The 20,113-nt window shown below is 33.3% G+C and overlaps 1 protein-coding gene across 8 annotated transcripts in view; it reads right to left on the bottom strand.

The window, feature by feature from the left end:
• Crisp1 (cysteine rich secretory protein 1) overlaps window positions 1-20,113 on the bottom strand; it is a 76,939-nt gene that overhangs the window by 28,864 nt on the left and 27,962 nt on the right. The window contains exon 8 of one of the 8 annotated variants that reach the window (XM_047559389.1): window positions 14,631-14,833. The exons of the other annotated variants lie outside the window; for them this stretch is intronic. Within the exon in view, the coding sequence (XP_047415345.1) occupies window positions 14,706-14,833 (128 nt within the window). The 3' untranslated portion in view covers window positions 14,631-14,705. Of the gene's footprint in view, window positions 1-14,630; window positions 14,834-20,113 lie in introns of those variants that run through there. 8 annotated transcript variants of the gene reach the window in all.

Here is a 20,113-nt window from a genome sequence, read left to right as displayed (position 1 = left end):
TTATGGAGAATTTTTGGATTATGGCACGTTTGTAATCGAGAAAGCAGCAGAAGCAGTAAAACCACTCTCATCTTCTCCTGCCCTTATTCTCTTAAATAGGAAAACCTTCATGTGAGCGATGCCCACTGTATATGAAGGGGAAAGGAAATTACTGATCTCAGAAGAAAACAGGACTTCAGAGAAGAATACAAACACAGGTCCCAATAAGTTCTTCCCAATTTATTACCCTTAGATCCTGCCTTCTGTCCAATACGTCTGCAGAACTGTCCACTTGTCATCAAACCCCAGCAAAAAAACACAAGTTTTCCCCATTTCTTTGTTTCATTTCCAAAGGCTCCCATGTCACATGTCTTACTTTAAATAAATGTATACTGTTGCCTCTTGTTAACCTGACTTTTATTATAGGTGTTTTCCCTACAATTTTTTTGATGGGTGAGGAAAATATACTATTCTCTCTCTTACAGAGTCTAAAAGAAAATCTGGGGGAAAAGTTAGTCCAAACACCATGTTCAAAGGTAGAATCACTCAAAATTAAAAAAAAACAAACGACGTTTTCCTCAAGTAATCTATAAATGTAATCTAATAGCAACTGAAATCCAGTAAGATGGAATTTTTAGAAGGTGAAGATATGAATTTAAGAATTATTTATTTAATAGTGAAGTTTTTTAAAACGAAAATAAAATAAGTGCCATTTACCCATCAGATAGTAAGACAAACACTAGGTCAAATTAATGATATTGTTGAGGCATAGACCAGGAAGAAGCTGAACAGACCATTGGGCAGAATAAAATGTTGTGAACAGATACATGTATATTTAGAAACTTGATGTAAGATAGAATTAGCAAAACAAATCAATAAGAAAAAATATTATTTAGTAGAGCGTATTTTGGTAATTTTATTCACTTTAAAAAATAAAATAAAATTGTACTTCATCTAAATGTAAAAAATAGAATGATTTTAAGAAGTTTTTGATGTGGAAATATTTTATTGAAAATCAGTCAGCATCAGTTGCATCTGGGGGTCCTGATTTTCTATCAGCCCATTATTTGTAAAGAGTTTCATGGAAAAGTTTTAAAACTTATAACAAGTAGATGGTATGTACTAAGGGAGATGAAGATTATTATGCAACTAATGATAGTCAATGAACATTTTTTCACATTAAAAAGTTTCAAAATTATATGTAAGTCTGTCAATGCAGTTCACACATTAAGCAGTTATGTTTACATACTGCTTGTTGTGCTATTGTTTATAGAAACTAATACCTTGGTGTTGTTTTTAAGAAAGATATCCATTTTTGTTCTATGGTGTTGTACCACTTTGTGCCTTATGTTTTCCAATCCCGTCTGTCTGTGTTTATTCTATGGGTACCATCAATGATAATCCATTTAGCTTTGGTGTTTTAGAATTTTTCCTAAAGTTACTAGAAAGCAGAAAAGAGCTTAATGTACAAATGATCACAGACTGTGAGAGTTTCCTCTAAGAATATTTTTGATTTTTATGCAATATAGAATCTGGATTATAACATTCCATACCAGGTAGATGCAAAGACATTATGCAAGGTATTCATGTTTTAAAAAAAAAATGTTAACAAAGAATCACTATAAATAAAAGTAGATAAAACAAATGAAGCTTTCAGAAAATTAGTTCTTCATTGTTCAGAAGAAAGCAACTGCTTGCTAAAATTCTTTCCACTGGAAGGTTTTATACATATCATATACCATCATGGTTCATCCCTTTATAAACATGCTTAAATCATCTCCAAATATATAACATGTATTATAAGGTGTATAACATCGCATACATCCCACCAGAAGATACTCCCAACTTAAGTAGCTAGATTTAATCAGCTAATGAGATTGGGAGCTTTATAAAAAATCATATAAACAGAAGATTATCAAAGTCTACCTTTTTTCGAGAGCAGATAATTGATCCATTTCCAGAGCAAATTCAGGCAAAGCCTCTATTTTGAACCTCTGTAGGAGGTTCAAACAGTTGACCTATTTGGAGGATAGTGAGCAAGATGGGCCCATTTCTCTCAGGTCCTCTCTCTTAAAAGAGAAAATACCAAATATAACTCAAGAACAACTGTGGAGAGTGGTGACAGAGGATGGGAGAGCAATGACTGAGATTGGGGGTCTCTGATGACCTCATGGCTGTGGGAATGTTTCTGTGCAAGGGCACAGAATGCCTAGCTGCTGTAGCAATGCCCTGCATGAGGAGTCTCTGTGCAAGAGTCCCATCAGCTCTGACCTTGATCTCAGGCACATAGCTCCTGGAAAGGAAGGAACTCTCATGCTAGACAGCCACAATGTTTCACCAGCTCCACTTCTCCAGTTCCTGCCTGCCTTACAGTAAATTTAAACAATAGACTTTCTTTTTTATATATATAATTCTTTTTTCTTTGTTTTAGGGAAAAAAAAACACATATTATGCTAGAAGAATAAAATTTCCAAAATGGTGTTGGTCACAATATAATGCAATTCATTTTCTTTCCATTGTCAAAATACCAAAGTATGCTGTTGACAGGGAAAAGACAAAATACATTCTGTTCTCATAATATAGTCAGGAACTGAACAATTTTTCATTGATTTTTTTTTTTTTGACCAATGAAGAATAGGCTTTTGAGAACATTTATTTTGCTGGAAGAATAGATGAGTTTAGTCGAATCTATTGTGAAAACTAAAAATGTTTCTGAAAATGCAGGAATTCAGGTATCCAGTCATTTTCTTTAACAAGTTAATAGTTGCACCGTGAATTTTATAACCTATATAATCACACTTTTGTATTTTCTCAACTGCTTAAAAGGGTTGACCTTTATGGTATTTTACACTTCTTGGACTTTCTTGAGAGCTACACAAATCTCCTAACATTGCACTTTGCAACTGTGGATTGCAACTGTGGAAAACCTACATAGATGTCCTAGTTTCTGTAACTTTCTTGAATACAAAGAGTAATGGTTGCATAGTCTTTAACCTGATAATGAAACATATATAAAAAAAGATTGCTGGTGTAACTCTTTAGATTTTCATCTCCATCAGATCGCAGAGTTCCACCTGATTCCAGCTTAATCTTCAAGATCTGTGTCTATGAATCCTTATTTTCCAATGCCCCTTTGCCCTCACTGGACCTGAGAGTTTGGTCCCACTGCTCACAACAAACAATCATAGGAAGACTCCCGAAAGTAGAAGAGAGGTGCTGGAAATACTGAACCTTGAGGGAGAACATGGCAATTGACTTCTGTATCTGCCCACAACTAGCACAGCTGAAGCCTCCACTCACAATCTCCAGTAAGTACAAACAAAAAAACCACCAATCATAGTACACTCTCTGAAGTAGAGGACAGAGAAAATGTGGAATAACGGAACAGGAAACATTTTGGTCAACACTTCCTCAATCCTAGTCCTGCACAGTCAGAAAAACTGCCCACTCACTCATGGTTTCTGTGGGGTACATTTGAGAGCCCCCAACACATCACAATTCAATTTCTAGAAAACAATGGCAAAGAAGAGCTCTGAAAGCAGCAAAAGTGAGACATTAATTATAAGGAAACATTAACTCAATGGCAGGAGGCTTAGCATCTGAAATTACAAAGGCAACATTTTTCTTTTTTCATGAAAGAAACCATCAACCTAACATTCTATACACAGTGAAAATATCCTTCAGAAATGAGGACAAAGAAAAAAAAAAGACATTCTTAGATGAAGGGAGACTACTACAGTTTGATGCTAGCAAACCTGCCCTAAAATAATGGCTAAAGGAAGTTCTCTACAAAGAAAAGGAATTCCAAACAGAAAGTGGCTAGGGATCCCAGGAAAGAAAGAACTGCCTAAAAATAGATTTTAAAATAATGGTAAAATATAATAGACTATACTTCTCTTGAGTTCCTTAATTTTTTTGGTTCAAAGAAAACTTGTAAGAATTTTTAGAGAGGTGTTTAGTGTCAATAGAGCAAATAATTATAGTTTTAAAGTACAGGGTGAAAAATAATTTAAAAGTAATAGAATTCCAAGGAAGAGAACTTTCTATACTACATTTAAGTATTAAAACATCAACAACACTAGACTGATGTATGCTTTTTCCATTTCTTACATGTACGTGCATGTTATATACATGTATGTAGACAGAAGGAGAGAAACTACTAAGAAAATAATACAAGGGTATATACTCATATATACCCATAAACTTTAGAAAACAAATTGAAATAAAATTCTCAAAAATATTCAACTACTTCAGAGGAAGACAAGGAAAAAGAACAGAGGAAAAAGAAAAAAATGATACAGATAAAAATAAATACTATGGCACACTTAGGTTTAAAATATTAATATTTTAGTGTGAGGAGGGGGAAGATTAATGGTATATAGTTCAGTAAAGAATTGAGTTTGAGTTTGACTCTTGACCAAAATGAGAACTCTGTTATGATAATATCACAGAAAGTTTTAGAGAAAAGGAGTGGTATGGATCGTGGGACTCTGTATACATGCTTCTAGCTTTTATACTGGAATACAAGCGTCATGTGGAGATTAATAACTACAGGCCAGTAGACAGCTCTGTGTGCTCTTCATTTTATTTAAAAGTACGTAACAATCTTGCTTATAGAATGATGAGAAGGAATTAAAAAGAAAATAATGACGTGCTGTTTTGTCAGAATATTTTAAATATGTCATTATTCCTCCCTCTAGTGGCCCATTTATTTCATTACCTCTAAATTTCAGAAGCAGATGCCTTGGTTTCAGAAGCAGATGCTCGTTCTGTGTGGCAATGAGGAAGTCATCTGAAATTGTTGGGTTTCAGTGTCCTCATATGTAATGTGGGGATAATATACCCCCCTCAGATTCTGTTATATAGTTAAAGTCATATAATAAAAATCACTTAATATATTCTAAGCATTCTGAAAATGTCTACATACCTAAAAGGCAGTAAATATTTGACACAGTGATTTCCACAATGCACAATGTCAAGCCAGAAAGCTAAATACTGTTGATATTTGCTGGTGTGAAATAATTTTCATGCCTTTCAGAGATTATTGGGCTTTATTTAAAGTATGTATATTTTTAAAAGAAATTCTCCTCTGAATAATATTCAAGATTTTTGTTCATTTTACATGTAGAGAAGCTCCAATATTTGCAAAAGTTTAAAAATAAGTGTAGAGTTATTAATATATCAAAGACAATTATGTAAATTACTCATCAAAATTTCATGGGTTAAATCAGGTGCGGTGGCTCATGCCTGTAATCCTAGTGACTGGGGAGGAGTATTTCAAGTTTGAGATCTGTCTCAGATATTTAGGAAGACTTTCAGCAACTTGTCTCAATCCTATCTCAAAAAATAAAAAGGAATGAGGATGTCACTCAGTGGTAAAGCTCTTCTGGGTACAATCCTCTGTACAAAAAACAAACAAACAAATAAACAATACACAAAATCATCAGGCACCATATTAAGTAAAACGCCAGACAATTCTGTTGAGCCCAGATAACACTGCCAAAAGCATTACTAAATGTAGTGTGTATATTCTGCCATCTTGTGGTCTTGTGGAGTTACTTTTCCAAAAGGTGTCTGTGTTTAAGGGGTAATGAATTCTAAATTTTAGATTCAAGAAAAGATGAATGAAAATTTATCTTAATTTGATGTGAGACTGTTGGCTTCACAGTAGTAAAATTTGTATGCTGCTCTATCACTTCACTCCCATAAAAATAAGCAGATATAAATGTAAGAGATGTCCTTGGTGAAAAATCTATTTCATTATGTGTGGCAATGAGGGAGCCAGCATTTAGACCTCTGGGCTGATCTAAATGTAGGAGTTGCACCACATGCTCACTATTATTAAACACTCTGGCATATTTGAGCCCAGGACTGATTTGATATCACCATTCCTTTGGCAGTAAGGGGACAGTAGTGCCCTTGTACATTAAGAAAAATAAAATGCTTGCAATCATGCCCCAAATATTTAAGCTTTGAGTATAGTTTAAAAATTCATTATTAACTTTACTATAGGCACTTGCAGTTTAAACTCCTTGGAAGATCTCATTATTTTGGTCTCCATATGAATCTACATAGATTATAAAATAGCAGTATATAATAGCATACCACAGACTATAATAAAGTACTATATGATAGTACTCATAATAAAGTTAAGAATGTATTGTCTGCCCAGGGCATCACTTTGGTTTTCTTTCATCGTTCTTTATGATGTAGATCCATTTTTCTGTCTTGCTGCTACCCACTGTGACCCAACATCCTAATCAGTTTTTGATTCCAACTGCTGTTTTTTTCTACATTTGCTCCACAGGTCTTGTTGACCTTGATTAATATATATATGCACACACTCACACACACACACACACACACACACACACATACATACACACGTTTGGAGGCATCTGTTCCATGATCACACTACCTCCATCCAACAGTGACTTTGAGATATAGTATAGGATTTTTCATACTATGAATAAATGTGCTGTGGGTCTATAAATACTCATGATAAGCTGTGGTCATGGGAATAGTGTTGGGAAACATTAAACAATTTCATCATCTGACTCACATTTTCTTTGAGATCTTTGGTCTATGAAGCACATTTAGGATCACTCAATTTTCATCTTTGAAGCAAAATGTAATTTCTATTTTCTATTACTTCCAAGGGATATGATGCAATAGAAACCTAAAGAACTTTCTTTTATTATATGCTTTCAGAAGAAAAGAGTGGATTTATAGAAGAAAAACAATCCAGTGAAACTACAAAGATCATGTATTAGACTTTGGTGTACCTACACTAATTACAATGTCTCACTAGTATTCACGTTCACAAATATTTATGTTCTCATTTGAAACAGGCAAGAGTTTGGGTTTCTTGATCATCAAATATATTAATACTTTACAGTACTGAAAGCTCATCACTTTTTATTTTTCTTCCACTGTCATTGTTTTCTTACATAAAATTGCTACTTAACTTGATATTACACAACTGGGTTTATGCATGTTTTCTAAAAATTGTAGGTCCACCAACGTGTATGTGAATGGTTGTTTCTCCATACTTCTCTGATGGTGAGTCGTACCATTTACTAAATTATTACTAGCTGGACAAAAACAGCACTAAGCAACTGATATTTTTTTAAGCTTTAAGTATTTTAATTTACTTACCCATTACCATATACCCATACACTTGATTCTATAATTATTTCTGGATTACAGATGAGAACAAAGAAGAAAAATCTTGCTTATAGTTACAGGCTGGTTGTCAGGAGATGGAGGGGTTCCTCGGTTATTGTTTTCTGTGAAAGTTGACTAGGAGGCGTCCCCCATAAGTTCCTGTGCCCTTCATTCCTTTCCTTCTCTCTGCTTCCTGGCTGACATGAAGTGAACAGCTTTCCTCTGCCACACACTTTGGCCATGATTTACTGCCTCACCTTAGACCCTGAACAATGCAGTTGGTCATTTGTGGACTGATACCTCTGAAACTGTGATACAAAATAAACTTTCCTTCCTGTAAGTTGTTCTGTTCAGGTATTTTGGTCACAGGGATGCAAAGCTGACTGACACATATTCCCCCAAAAATATTTCGGCCTGGAGGCACAGAAAAAACATGAGGTGTTTACTTAGTGAACTGGGAATGACACTCTGAGATGTGTGGAGTGGGCTGCTTCTAAGGGAGGAAACAGCCTGGAGTCTCCCACATGATGAGTTTTCTTTTATTTGACCCAGGATCCTCCTTCCTCCTGTGTACTGTATTTAGGGTGGTTGCTAAGGTTTCCTGCCAAGACTTAGTGCATCTGCACCAATTTCACCCTTTTGGAAATTTCCCCACACAGAATTTATCCATTTTTTTCCAGATTGACAAGGAGTTTTCTGACTGTAAGAGAGGTAGTACTTGGGCAGTGAAATGACCAGTTGTGTGCTGCTCAGGGGCAGAGCTTGAATTTTCTTTTCCTATCTCTCCAGCTCATGTCTACCTAGCTACCTCCTCTAACATAAGGACATGCTGTACTCTGATTTCACACCGCTGGGTGACAATACTGCCCATGCCATTAACTTCTTTATTATAAACCCAGAACCACTATACTACTGTGAAAGAACAGACTCCATTTAGGTATTGTTTCTGCTTCAAAATCATTTGTTAATACTTATTATATATTTAGTAAAATTATAAAAATGATATGACCATTTATATTTTTTAGAAAGATGTGTACATGCTGAGGAAGAGTTCTCGCCTCTGTCCACTAAAATGTAAAATAGTCTTCTTATAATTTCCCAAATAATATCTGTGCTTCTGAATGCTATTAAGATAATAGAAGAATAGTGTGTATGAGGGGTGTTTCCTTTTCTTCACTACAGATAATTTTTACAGTTAATAAATTCAGAGTTTTTTGGGAGGTAAATGATTTCTATATTTAGCAAATATAATTTTAAGTAAGTCAGCAAACTATTTAAAGTTGGAAAATAAAGACAAAGTGATGGCTTTATTTGAATTTTACTTAGACATAAACTTCCTCTTCCTTCTTCTTCTCCTTCACCTAGGAAATATATGAATATGCTTCCTTTCCTGCAGGGTGGAATGTGAATTTTGAGAAACACAATGGTAATATCTGAAAAGAGCATATTGTAAGAGAATTTCACAATATGAATTATGTTGGGGTAATGGGTAACCACACTCCTGTGACTTCCCTTACTGCTGTGAGATTTCCTATTTCCTATAAGAGATTTCTTAATATTTTCTCCTATTTAATCTGTCTGCCAGTTTGTTCTATGGAATCTGCAGTGGATAGGGACAAAATTTCCCTTTCACCCTATAATATATACCCTCAAATGGATGGACCTAATATATGAAGTTTAAATAGAACTTGAGAGTGGATCTGAAGCATTTACATGGATGAGATGTTCCTAGATCTAGAAGGAAAATCATGGTTTGACATCATAAAGGCATGCTTCTCAAATTGCTTTTTTGTCTTGTAACTAAACAGAATTTATTCACCTGGTACAGTCACCATTGTATGGTATAGAAGGAGTCAGAGGCACCACTTACTTTCATAAAGTACATAAACTGTACATTTCCCCAAAATTTTGAATTGAAATGAACAAACTAAAAATATAATTTGGTACAAATTTAACCTCAAATTATTAAAATTTGAGCAAATATATCTAGCCTTAACTTCCCATATCAAATGTTAAGTGTTCATAACATTAAAAGGAAAATTTATAGCATTAAGTGCCAGCATTAGAAAAAGAAAGATTGCAAATAATTATTCTACTGCTATACATCAAGTCCCTAGAAGAGGAAGGGCAAATTAATTCCAAAATCAGTAGAACACATAAAATAATTACCATCAGAACCAAAATTAAAGAAATAGAGAATAAAAATAATACAAAGGATCAGTGCAATAAAGTTTTCTTACTTTGAAACCCTTGACCATACTAATCAAAAGGAGAAGGCCCAAATCATGAAAAGTATACATGGAAAAGGAGCTATCACCACAGAAACATACATATATGAAATCCAGAGGATCTTTAGAAACTATTTTGAAATTTATATTTCAAACAATCAGAAATCTAGAATAATTGCAAATTTCTTGACACACGTGAATTGTCCACATTGAACCAGGGAGATATAGAAAACCTAAACAGACCAATATCAAGCAATGAGATTGAAGCAGCAATTAAAATCCTTCCAACAAAAAAAAAATCCTAATACCAGGTAGATTCTCAGTCAAGTTCTACCAGACCTTTAAAGAAGAACTAATGTCAGTTTTCTCAAAACATTACATGAAATAGAAGGGAAGGAACACTTCCAATAATTTTTTGAATACAGTATCATCCTGATACCCAAAACAGATAAAGATACATCAAAGAAAGAAAACTACAGACCAATATCCCTGATGAACTCAAATGAAAAAAATAATCTCTAATAAAATATTAACAAATCACATTCAGAAAGACATTAAGAAGATGATCAAATGGGTTCATTCCAGGGATGTAAATTCTGCCCAACAAAAGCAAATCAATGAATGCAATTCACCACATAAATAGAATCAAGGACAAAAATTATAATTATCTCAATAGATACAAAAAGGCCTTTGAAAAAATATAGCACAGTCCATGTTTAAAATGCTGGAGAAACTAAGGAAATTACCTGAACATTGTGAAGGCTATATATGACAAACCCAAGGCCAATGTCATACTGAGTGGAGATAAACTGAAAGCATTTTCTCTAAAAACAGGAAAAAGACAAGGATGCTTATTCTCACTACTTCTATTCAACATAGTCCTTGAAACCATAGCATGAACAATTAGACCAGAGAAAGAAATCAAAGGGATACAAAAAGGAAAAGAAGAAGTCAAATTATCTGTTTGTAGATAACATGATCCTGTATCTAGAAAACTGAAACACCTCAAACAGAAGACTCCTAGAGCTGACAAATCCAACAAAGTAGCAGGAGATAGTATCAGTATATAAAGCCAACAGCTTTCCTATATTCCAATGGTGAACCTTTGAGAAAGAAATCAAGAAAACTATTTTTTTTTTCCACAATGACCTCCACAAAACAAAAACTAGCCATTTGCAGTGGTTCATGCATGTAATTATAGAGGTTTGGAAGGTTGAAGCAGAAGGATTTCAAGTTCAAAGTCAGTCTCAGCAACTTAGCAAGATGCTAAACAATGTGGTAAAACTCTGCCTCAAATTAAAAAAATAAAAATGAAAATAAAAAAAGAGATGACTCAATGATCAAACACCCCTGGATTCAATCCATGGTACAAAAAGAGTGAAACAAACAACTTGGGAAGGAATATAATCAAGGAGGTGAAAGACTTCTACAAGGAAAATTATAGAACACAGAAAAAAAAAAATTGGCCAAGACTTTGGAAGATGAAAAGACTGCCCATGTTCTTGGGTAGTCAGAATTAGCTGTCAAAATGGTCATATTACCAAAAGTGTTACACAGATTCAGTAGTATCCATATACAAACACCATTGACATTTTTCACAAAATTAGGATAAAGAGTCCTAAAATTATATTTGGAAAAATAAAAGATCCAGGATAGTTACTGTAGTCCTGAGCAAGAAAAGTGACACTGGAGACATCACAATACATGATCTCAAATTGCACTATAGTCTATAGTAACAAAAACAGCATCAAAGTAGACATGAAGACCTAAGGAATAGAGTGGAAGACACAGAGACAAACCCACAGAGAGACAAACTTAGAGAGTCCTCTGATCCTTGACAAAGATGACAAAAATATATATTGGAGAAAAGATAGACTTTTTAAACAAATGGACTGTGAAAATTAGATATCCATATGTAGACTAGTAAAACTTGATCCCTATCTCTCACACTGTGCAAAAGTTAACTCAAAGTGGATTAGCGACCTAGGAATTAGACCAGAAACTTTGCAACTGCTAGAAGAAAACAGGTCAACACTCCAACATATTGATACAGGCACAAACTACCTTAACAATACTCTTAAAGCTCAAGAAATAAAAGCAAGTGTCAATAAGAGGAATGGCATGAAATGAAAAATACCCTGCATAACAAAGGAAATAAGAGCATGAAGAGAGAACCCACGGAATGGGAGAAAAAATTTTCCAGCTACTCCTGTACTAGGGTATTAAGATATAGAATATATGAAGAATTCATAAAACTTAATGACAAAATGTTTTAATCAATAAATAGGCAAATGAACTAAACAAATATTTTTCAAAAGAAGATATACAAATGACCAACAAATATATGAAAAAATGTTCATCTTCCCTAGGAATCAGGGCAATGCAAATCAAAACTGCATTAAGATTTTATCTCACTCTAGTAAGAATGGCAATTATCAAGAATATAAATAACCATAAAAGTTGGTGAGGATGTGGGCAACAAGCTATACCCACCCATACATTGTTGGTGGGACTGCACATTAGTGGGCAACAAGCTATACCCACCCATACATTGTTGGTGGGACTGCACATTAGTATAGCCACTGAAAAGGAATACAGAAATTCTTCAAAAGACTAGTAATTGACCTACCACATTACCCAGTTATTCCCACTCCTTGGTATTTGTCCAGAAGAACTAAAATCCGCATACTACAGTGATACAGGTCCATTAATGTTTATAGCAGCAAAAGTCATAATAGCCAAATTATAGAACCAGTCCAGGAGCCTGTAAACAGATGAATCAATAAATAAAATGTGGTATATATACACAATAGAGTCTTAGGCATTAAGAAAAATAAAATTAGGGCATTTACTAGTAAATGGATGGAACTGGAGAACATTGTATTAAATGAAATAAGCTAGACACAGAAAGTCAAGTGTCAAATATTTTATATGTGGAAGCTAGAAAAAAGTAGGGAAAAAAAAGAGGGGTGGATATCATGAAAATATCAATAAAACAGATAAAGGGGATTGAGGAAGAGGGCAAAGGGATGGGAAAAGGAAGGAAATGCAGAGTGATTTTTATAGAATCATACTATGCACATGTACAAATATACCAAGTGAAGTCCACATATAGATATATCTTTAAAGTACCAATTAAAAAATAAATACATAGAGGAAATACCAGTAGAGTAGACAAGGAGAAGTGATATGAGGAGTGAGGAGGGCAGAGAAAGAGTAACATTGAGGACAGAAATGGGGCAATTTTAATGCCAAACATTATGTCAAGATGAATGCCCTCTATTATGTGTAACTGCAAGGCACTAATAAAAGCATTAAAAAAAAAAAAACCTTAATTCCTCAGTGTAGTTTTGCAACTTTGCTTATTCAAGAATAACTCATCACTGTACACTTGAGTCTTCCCTAAATCTACAAACAAAAGCTGCTCATACCTATGTGGACTAATATATTATTGGTGTTTCTTTAGGGACTTATTTCTCATACTTTTCTACAGGATTTCTGCAGAGCTGAAGCAACCACAGTGGTCCAGAGTTATTGGTCCTTGTGATCTCAAAAGAAGGATTTTAAGTGAACTACACAGAGTAAGAGTCAGGGGTTTATTAGAAAAGGTGAAGGTAAGGTTCCACAGCATAGGTACTGACTGAGCTGTCTGCAGGGAGAAGGGCATAGATCTCACACATTTGGGGTTTTTAAGCAGATTGGGACCCTTCTCTCTTGTCCTACTTTTCATATAACATTTTGATTAATTAATGGTTTATTACCCTTTGAATATTTTGTATAACCCTCAGCAAATTTTCTTTATAAGAATCATGAAGACAGGTCATATGATGTATCTATGACTTAATATTTGAAACAATAGTGCCCTTAAATGTTTATAATTAACTATGGTTGGGAGAGATTTAACTCACCAGTCCCCATTTTCCAGATCTTTGTCTGCATTGACAAAGTTCCCTGTTATTACAGATTCCATGACATATAGACTTGCTTTGATGTATATGTTTGATGTCCTTTCTGTAAATTACCTCTCTTTATTGTCCTCCCTCTACACATCTGTTCATAGCTATCTACCTAAAATACTACACAATGTTTTGTATATCTTTTCCAATTTTTTGAAATTAGGAAGATAATATCATCTATATATGTAGTACAACTTGTAATTAATCATGACCAAATTTATATGTTGCTAAATTAATGGCACACAAACCCGTTTTTTTTTTCATGCTTCACTAACATTTACCTAGAAATGGCAATGAAACATTCAATACACTTCTAGGTAATTGTTTTAGTTAACTTTGTCTTGCTGTGACCAAGAGACCTGATAAGAACAATACAGGTGAAAAAGCTCATTTTGGCTCATGGTTTCAGAGACTCAGTCCATGGTTTACTGACTATAGCTCTGGAACAGAGATTAGGCCAAATCATGATGGAAGATCATGGAGGAAAAGAGAAGCTTAGGCCATGGCACCAGGAAGCAGAGAAAGTTCTGCTCACCAGGGACAAAATAAAACCCCAAAGGCATCCCCCCAGTGATCTGTCTTCTCCAGACACATCCTACCTGCCTAGAATTACCACCCAATTAATGCATATCAGTGGATTAGTCCATTGACTACTTTACAACTCTCATAATCTAATAATTTCACCTCTGAACATTCTTGTATTATCTCACACATGAGTTTTCAGGAAGCACCTTATATAACAGTAATATTTCTCTGCAAATTGAGACTTGACTCTTTGATTGGTAAATTTTGCTTTAATGATTGATTTAAAATAGAAATAAAATTTAAAAGTAAAGAATTAAGTTAATTGTGCAGGGAAGACAAGCATTAGTTTGTTTGATGTCAATGGAGAAACAGAGAAGGAAGTTCAAAAGGTAATGCACAACTTTAATGCAGATTATTGTAGAGAGATGAAGTTCTGCCATTAGTTGAATTATGTTCCCCTAAGAAATATAAATTGTATTTTCAAATTTGAAGAAAATGTTGTACTTGACCTTTCACTCTCGTCATAAGAAATTTAAAATTAATTTTATTTCACAATGCATTAGAATAGTAGTGTAGCATTGATGAAAATATACTGATGTCCATAAATGAGTCTAAAAAATTAGGATCTTCATTGTAATTAAAAACAAATTAAATTCAGCAGGTACTACTGAAGTAAATAGGGTAAAATAGGTGATGTGGTGCTACTTTGGAGGCTGAAGCAAGACTACTACTCCAGGTATTTGAGACTTTGAGACCAGCCTGGGCAAAAAAAAAAAAAAAAAAAAAAAAAAAAAAGGATATAATACAGAAGAATCTAGAAGACATCTTATTTTCACAGCAGGGCAGAGAGTTATTTTATCTCAGTCTTACACAGACAAGTAGCTTTGCAGAATTCTTTAACAGATAGGTGTTTACATCCAAGGACTTTTGCTTTTGCTTCGCAATTGTTGTGTTCATCATAATAGAGGCAGGGATTAGCTGAAAGAAAATAGTATTCTCTCAAAAAAAAATCAGTCACTAAAGTAAGAAGTCACCCTTTTAAAAACATAGAGAAATTTTATTTCAGTAACTTATTAAATTTGATAAGCAAGAACCAACTAATTCTGAATGCAAAACAAGTGATTAGTTAAATGAGATCTCTATGATGGAAAAGATGAAAGTCTTGTCTTAAGCTAAAACAAGATTTTTCCATGATAGATTTTTTTGATGCATCCATCTCTAAGGAAATCAAGATGAGCAATTTTCCAGTTACCTATTAATTTTGAAAGCACCAATGGCATTAACAATATAAAGTGATAAAAGTTTCATTCATTCTTATTAAGTTACACTTTGCTTCTTAATGATTAAGGTTTTGCTTTGTATAATTAAAAATAACATACAGTGCATATAAAAATTGAATAAAATGTCAGAAAGGAAGATGGCAACTTACAGAAATTCATAGTGCTGGAGCAGCTCTGCAAAAATGAATTTAATCAACAGTTCTGCAGTTGTGAGCTTAGAAGCATTGGAGATTAAAAATTAATACTTGTGGTATACTAAACCTATGTGTTGAAGCTAAGATATACTGAAAGTACAGGACAAAACAATATCCTCATGAAAGAGAATGAGAACTCTCTCTCAATAGATATGCAAGTCTAAGAACTCTGAAAACATAAGGAATCAGACAAACAAGTCCTCCCAAATTTTATAATCCTCAAAGGACCCCACAGACATGGAATTGGATGAAATTTCAGAGAAAGACTATAAAATATTAAAATTATTCAGAGAAACAACATGTATCCCATTTGTTTACAATAAAAAATAAAATAAAATAAAAATAAAATAAAAAAATATTAATAAGTCAACAGAATATCTAAGAAATGAACTAACACAGAAAACACAGAAGATGAAAGATGATTTCAATAAGAGATGAGATAGGGATTCAGAAAACAAATCAATCAGAACTCCTATAAAAAATGATACAATAAGTTAAATCAAAAGTTCACTTGGAAGTATAACCAACTGTTTAGTGAGGTAGAAAACAGAACTTCAGGTTGTGAAGACAGGGTGCATGAATTTGAACACTCAGTGAAACATAAGAAGGAAAAAAAAAAAAAAAGACCATGATCAGAACATACAAGACCTCAAAGACAACATTAAGAGGACAAACTTAAAAGTTCCTTGGAATTGAAAAAGGCATGGGGATATATGATATTGGTGTTAAGAACCTTTTCAATGAACTATCAGCAGAAAAATTTCCATGTTTTAGGAATTAGATGGGCAACAGGAAATTTATAAAGCCTCAAATGCAATTAGAAAAAAACATCTCCAAGACACATTATAACCAAAATAGCTAATATAGAGAATAAGGATAGAATATTAAAAGCTTCATGACAAAAATGGCAGAGCATAATTAAAGGGAAATATTTAAATGTTCATTTCTGAATTCTCAGTTCAGACTTTAAAATCAAGGAAAGCCTACAAAGAGATAACCAAAGCTTTGGAATAAAATAATTACTAACAAAAATTTCTATATATAAAAGAGCAATCATTTATAATCAAAGGACAAATAAAAACTTTCCAAGATAACTAAAAGAATGCATGAACACTGAGCCAGCACTACAGAAAATACTTAAAGAAATTCTACCCAAAGAAGAACTTAAAAATAAACCCAAGAGCTCCCAAATGAATGAAACCACTAGAAGAGCTGTCAAGCAAATGAAAGTTACTACTGAATTAAACATATAAAACAACTTAAAATGTCAAGAAATAATAGACATCTACCCATAGTAAAACTGAGTGTAAATGGTTTCAATATTCCAATCAAAAGAAATGGACTGACAGAGTAAATTAAAATCAAGACCCCAAAATATGCTGTTTACAAGAGACTCATCCTCTAGGCAAAATCATTCACACACTGAAAGCAAAAGAAAGGAAACCAATATTTCTTGAAAGTAGAGTTTAAAAATAAGATGTAACTTTACAGATGTCCCAAAAAGTAGATTTCAAGCAATAATTAATCAGAAGAGACAACAAAGACCACTACACACTGGTAAAGGAAAAAATATGATGATGTTAAATATTTTTGCCCCAAACTTTGTTGCATCTAAATAAGAAAATAAGCACTTCTCAAAATTAAGTCCCAGATAGTTACCAATACAATAATAATGGGTGATTTCAACATAATCCTGTCACCAATAAACCATCTAGATATATAATCAATAATGAAATTTTTCACCTAAATATCATAAACCAAATGAACCTAATACATCTATTGCATATTTCATACAACAAAATTTGAATTTATTCTCTTTTAGTGGCACATGGAAACTTCATCAAAAAAGACCATATCTGAGCTGACAGTGTAACTCTTAGAAAAAAAAATAGATACTACCCTTTGTATCTTACCAGATCATAATAAAATGAAATTAGAAAGCAACAGCAAGAAATTATAAAAACCACATAAATACATGAATATTGAATAATAATCCATTGGATGAGGAATGGATAATAGAAGAAATAAGAGGAGAAAAAAATTCCTAGAATCAAATGAGAATAGTGATACAATATACCAAAATCTCTGGAACATTATAAAGGTAGATTATTTTTTTTTTGTACTGGGAATTGAACTCAAGGGCACTTGAATACTGAGTCACATTCTCAGCCCTATTTTGTATTTTTTTTGAGAGACAGGGGCTCACTGAGTTGCTTAGCACCTCACTTTTGCTGAGGTTGACTTTGAAATCATGATCCTCCTGCCTCAGATCCCAAGCTGCTGGGATTACTGACATGTCCATCCTGCCAGGCTGAAGGCAGATTTTCAGAGGAATGTTTATTGCATTAAGTGACTACACTAAAAAAGAACAAACCAACCAGAAAGCCCCCATATAAACAATCTAATGATATATCCCAACTACATAGATAAACAGAAACAAACTAATATCAAAACAAGTAGAACATAGGAAATAATTAAAATCAGAGCTAAAATTAAAGAAATCAAAATTTTTTTAAATTACAAAAAATCAATGCATTAGCAACTTGTTTTTTTCAAAAGATAAGCAGAATTGAAAAACCCATAGTCAAACTAACCAAAATTAAAAAATAGATGAACTAAATCAACAAAATTAGAGATGAAAGGAAGACATCACTATAGATATTTCTGAAGTACAATGGATTATTAGGGAGCATTTTGAAAAGTTATATTCCAATGAATTCTAAATCTAAAAGATGTTGACAAATTTCTAGATACACATGACCTACCCAAATTGAGTCAATAGGATAAAGAAAACCTAAATAGATCAATCCTGAGCAAAGAAATTGAAGCACTAAAAAAGAGTCTTCCAACCAATAAAAGCCCAGGATGAGATATATGCTCAGCTGAGTTCTACCAGACCTTTAAAGAACCAAAACTAGTCCTCCAAAAGTTATTCCAGGAAATAGAAAGGGAGGGGACATTGCCAAATTCATTCTATGAAGTCCATATCACCCTGGTACCAAAGTAGATAAAGATACATTAAGGAAAGAAAATCTCAGAACAACATCCCTGTTGAACATAGATGCAAAATCCCTCCATAACATATTTGCAATCTATATTCAAAATATATTAAGAATATTGTATACCATGGTCAAATTGGTTTCATTCCAGGGCTGCAACATTGGATCAACAGACACAAATAAATGTAATTCATTGCAAAATAGAATTAAGGGGAAAAAAATCACTAGATCATCTCAATAGATGCAAAAAATGCCTTCATCAAAATCCATCACTCACTAATGTTAAAAACACTGTTTTTGCTTCTCTTTCAATTGTAGGAGTTGATTATTGCACTAAGGTTAGAAGAATTTTGTAAAATTGTATACTTGCTTTTATGTTTTACTCTTGGTTAGTTTTCAGTGTCACATGCTTTCTCTTTCCTAAGTCACTGAACTTATTCATCTTTGGGTGACTGGGGAAGGACTATAGTAGACTTATGAAAGTGCAATGGGGAGGTGGCATGAGGATATTATTTTATAACCCAAACCATTGTGTACTTAGCAGTGTATCTCTGCTTCTTTTCCTTATGACCAATAATTTGCCAATATTATTATTACTTACCTTTTTCATTAGCTGTCCTTCATTATTCTAGTATGTTCTATAACATAGTACTCTGGGGAAATATAGTATCATTGATTTTTTAAAATTATTTTTAAGTACCATGTTTCTTACTTAGTTTATAAGGTATTTTAATGCATCATTTTCTGTTAGTTTTTTACTTTTAACTTATATAATCCTCCCAATTTAATAAACAGAAATTGCTATTTCCATAAATTTTATTCATAACATATTCAAACAATATGTCTGCCTATCCAGGTCTTACATTTTTAGCATTGTTGTTGACCAATAATGCCTATTCTTATATGCATGTATTTCTTTAACCATTCTTCTTTTCAGGAGTGTATAGTTGAATAAAGGGCTTATGATATACATCTCCTATATCACAGATTCAATCTGCTTAAGTAAAACTGCTATTTACTACTTTCCTTATATTTCTACGACACTTTTCAACAACTACAGACATTGTTTTCCTTTCTTGGATGCAAAAAAAAAAAAAAAAAAAAGATGTATTCCCCATCATTTCTACCCTCAAAACATAGATAATTAGTTGTTTCTTGAGGAGGCATCTTTCTCCAACTATATTTCTTTTCTGAAGTAAGGTATAAAAAGTGAAAGAGGGAGAGAGAGAGAAGGGGAGAGATAAAACAATGAGAATGAACAAGAAGAAGAAATAAGAAAGAGAAAAGCAGTAAGAAGAATCCATTTTCCTACTTTCAAAGTAAATAGAGCAAAGGAAAGTCTGTCTTCTACTTTTCCAAGTGTGAGGACACAGGATATTTTATCTGGATTTATTGTTTCTCCACAGTTTTTTAAAAAGTTTATTTAAAAATTATTCATTGATATTAAATAATTCATGTTTGCAGGAAACATCTGTAAGACAGAAACTTCTGCTATTTAAGGAAATTAGCATGCATTTGGTTGATATTTCTCTTTAGGTGAGATTAATATAAGATTTGGGTGGAGCAAGATGGCAGAAGAAAAAGACTCTCCAGTCACATCTCCCCTTAGAGACATCAATTCTAATAGCTATTAATGCATTAAACTACTCTCACAAGAGTTAAAGGAACCTGGTCATAGGTCATAGTAGATGCTTTGAACCTAATAATAATGACAGATATTTTGAAGAATGCATGAAGAAAAGGGCTGCTCATATTACTCCTCCCTCAACTCCAATAAATTCAGCA

The sequence above is a fragment of the Sciurus carolinensis genome, chromosome 7 (assembly GCF_902686445.1).
Source record: "Sciurus carolinensis chromosome 7, mSciCar1.2, whole genome shotgun sequence".
Lineage (NCBI taxonomy): Eukaryota > Metazoa > Chordata > Mammalia > Rodentia > Sciuridae > Sciurus > Sciurus carolinensis.
Note: the sequence above shows the minus strand (reverse complement) of the source record. Positions and strands in the feature narration are given on the sequence as shown.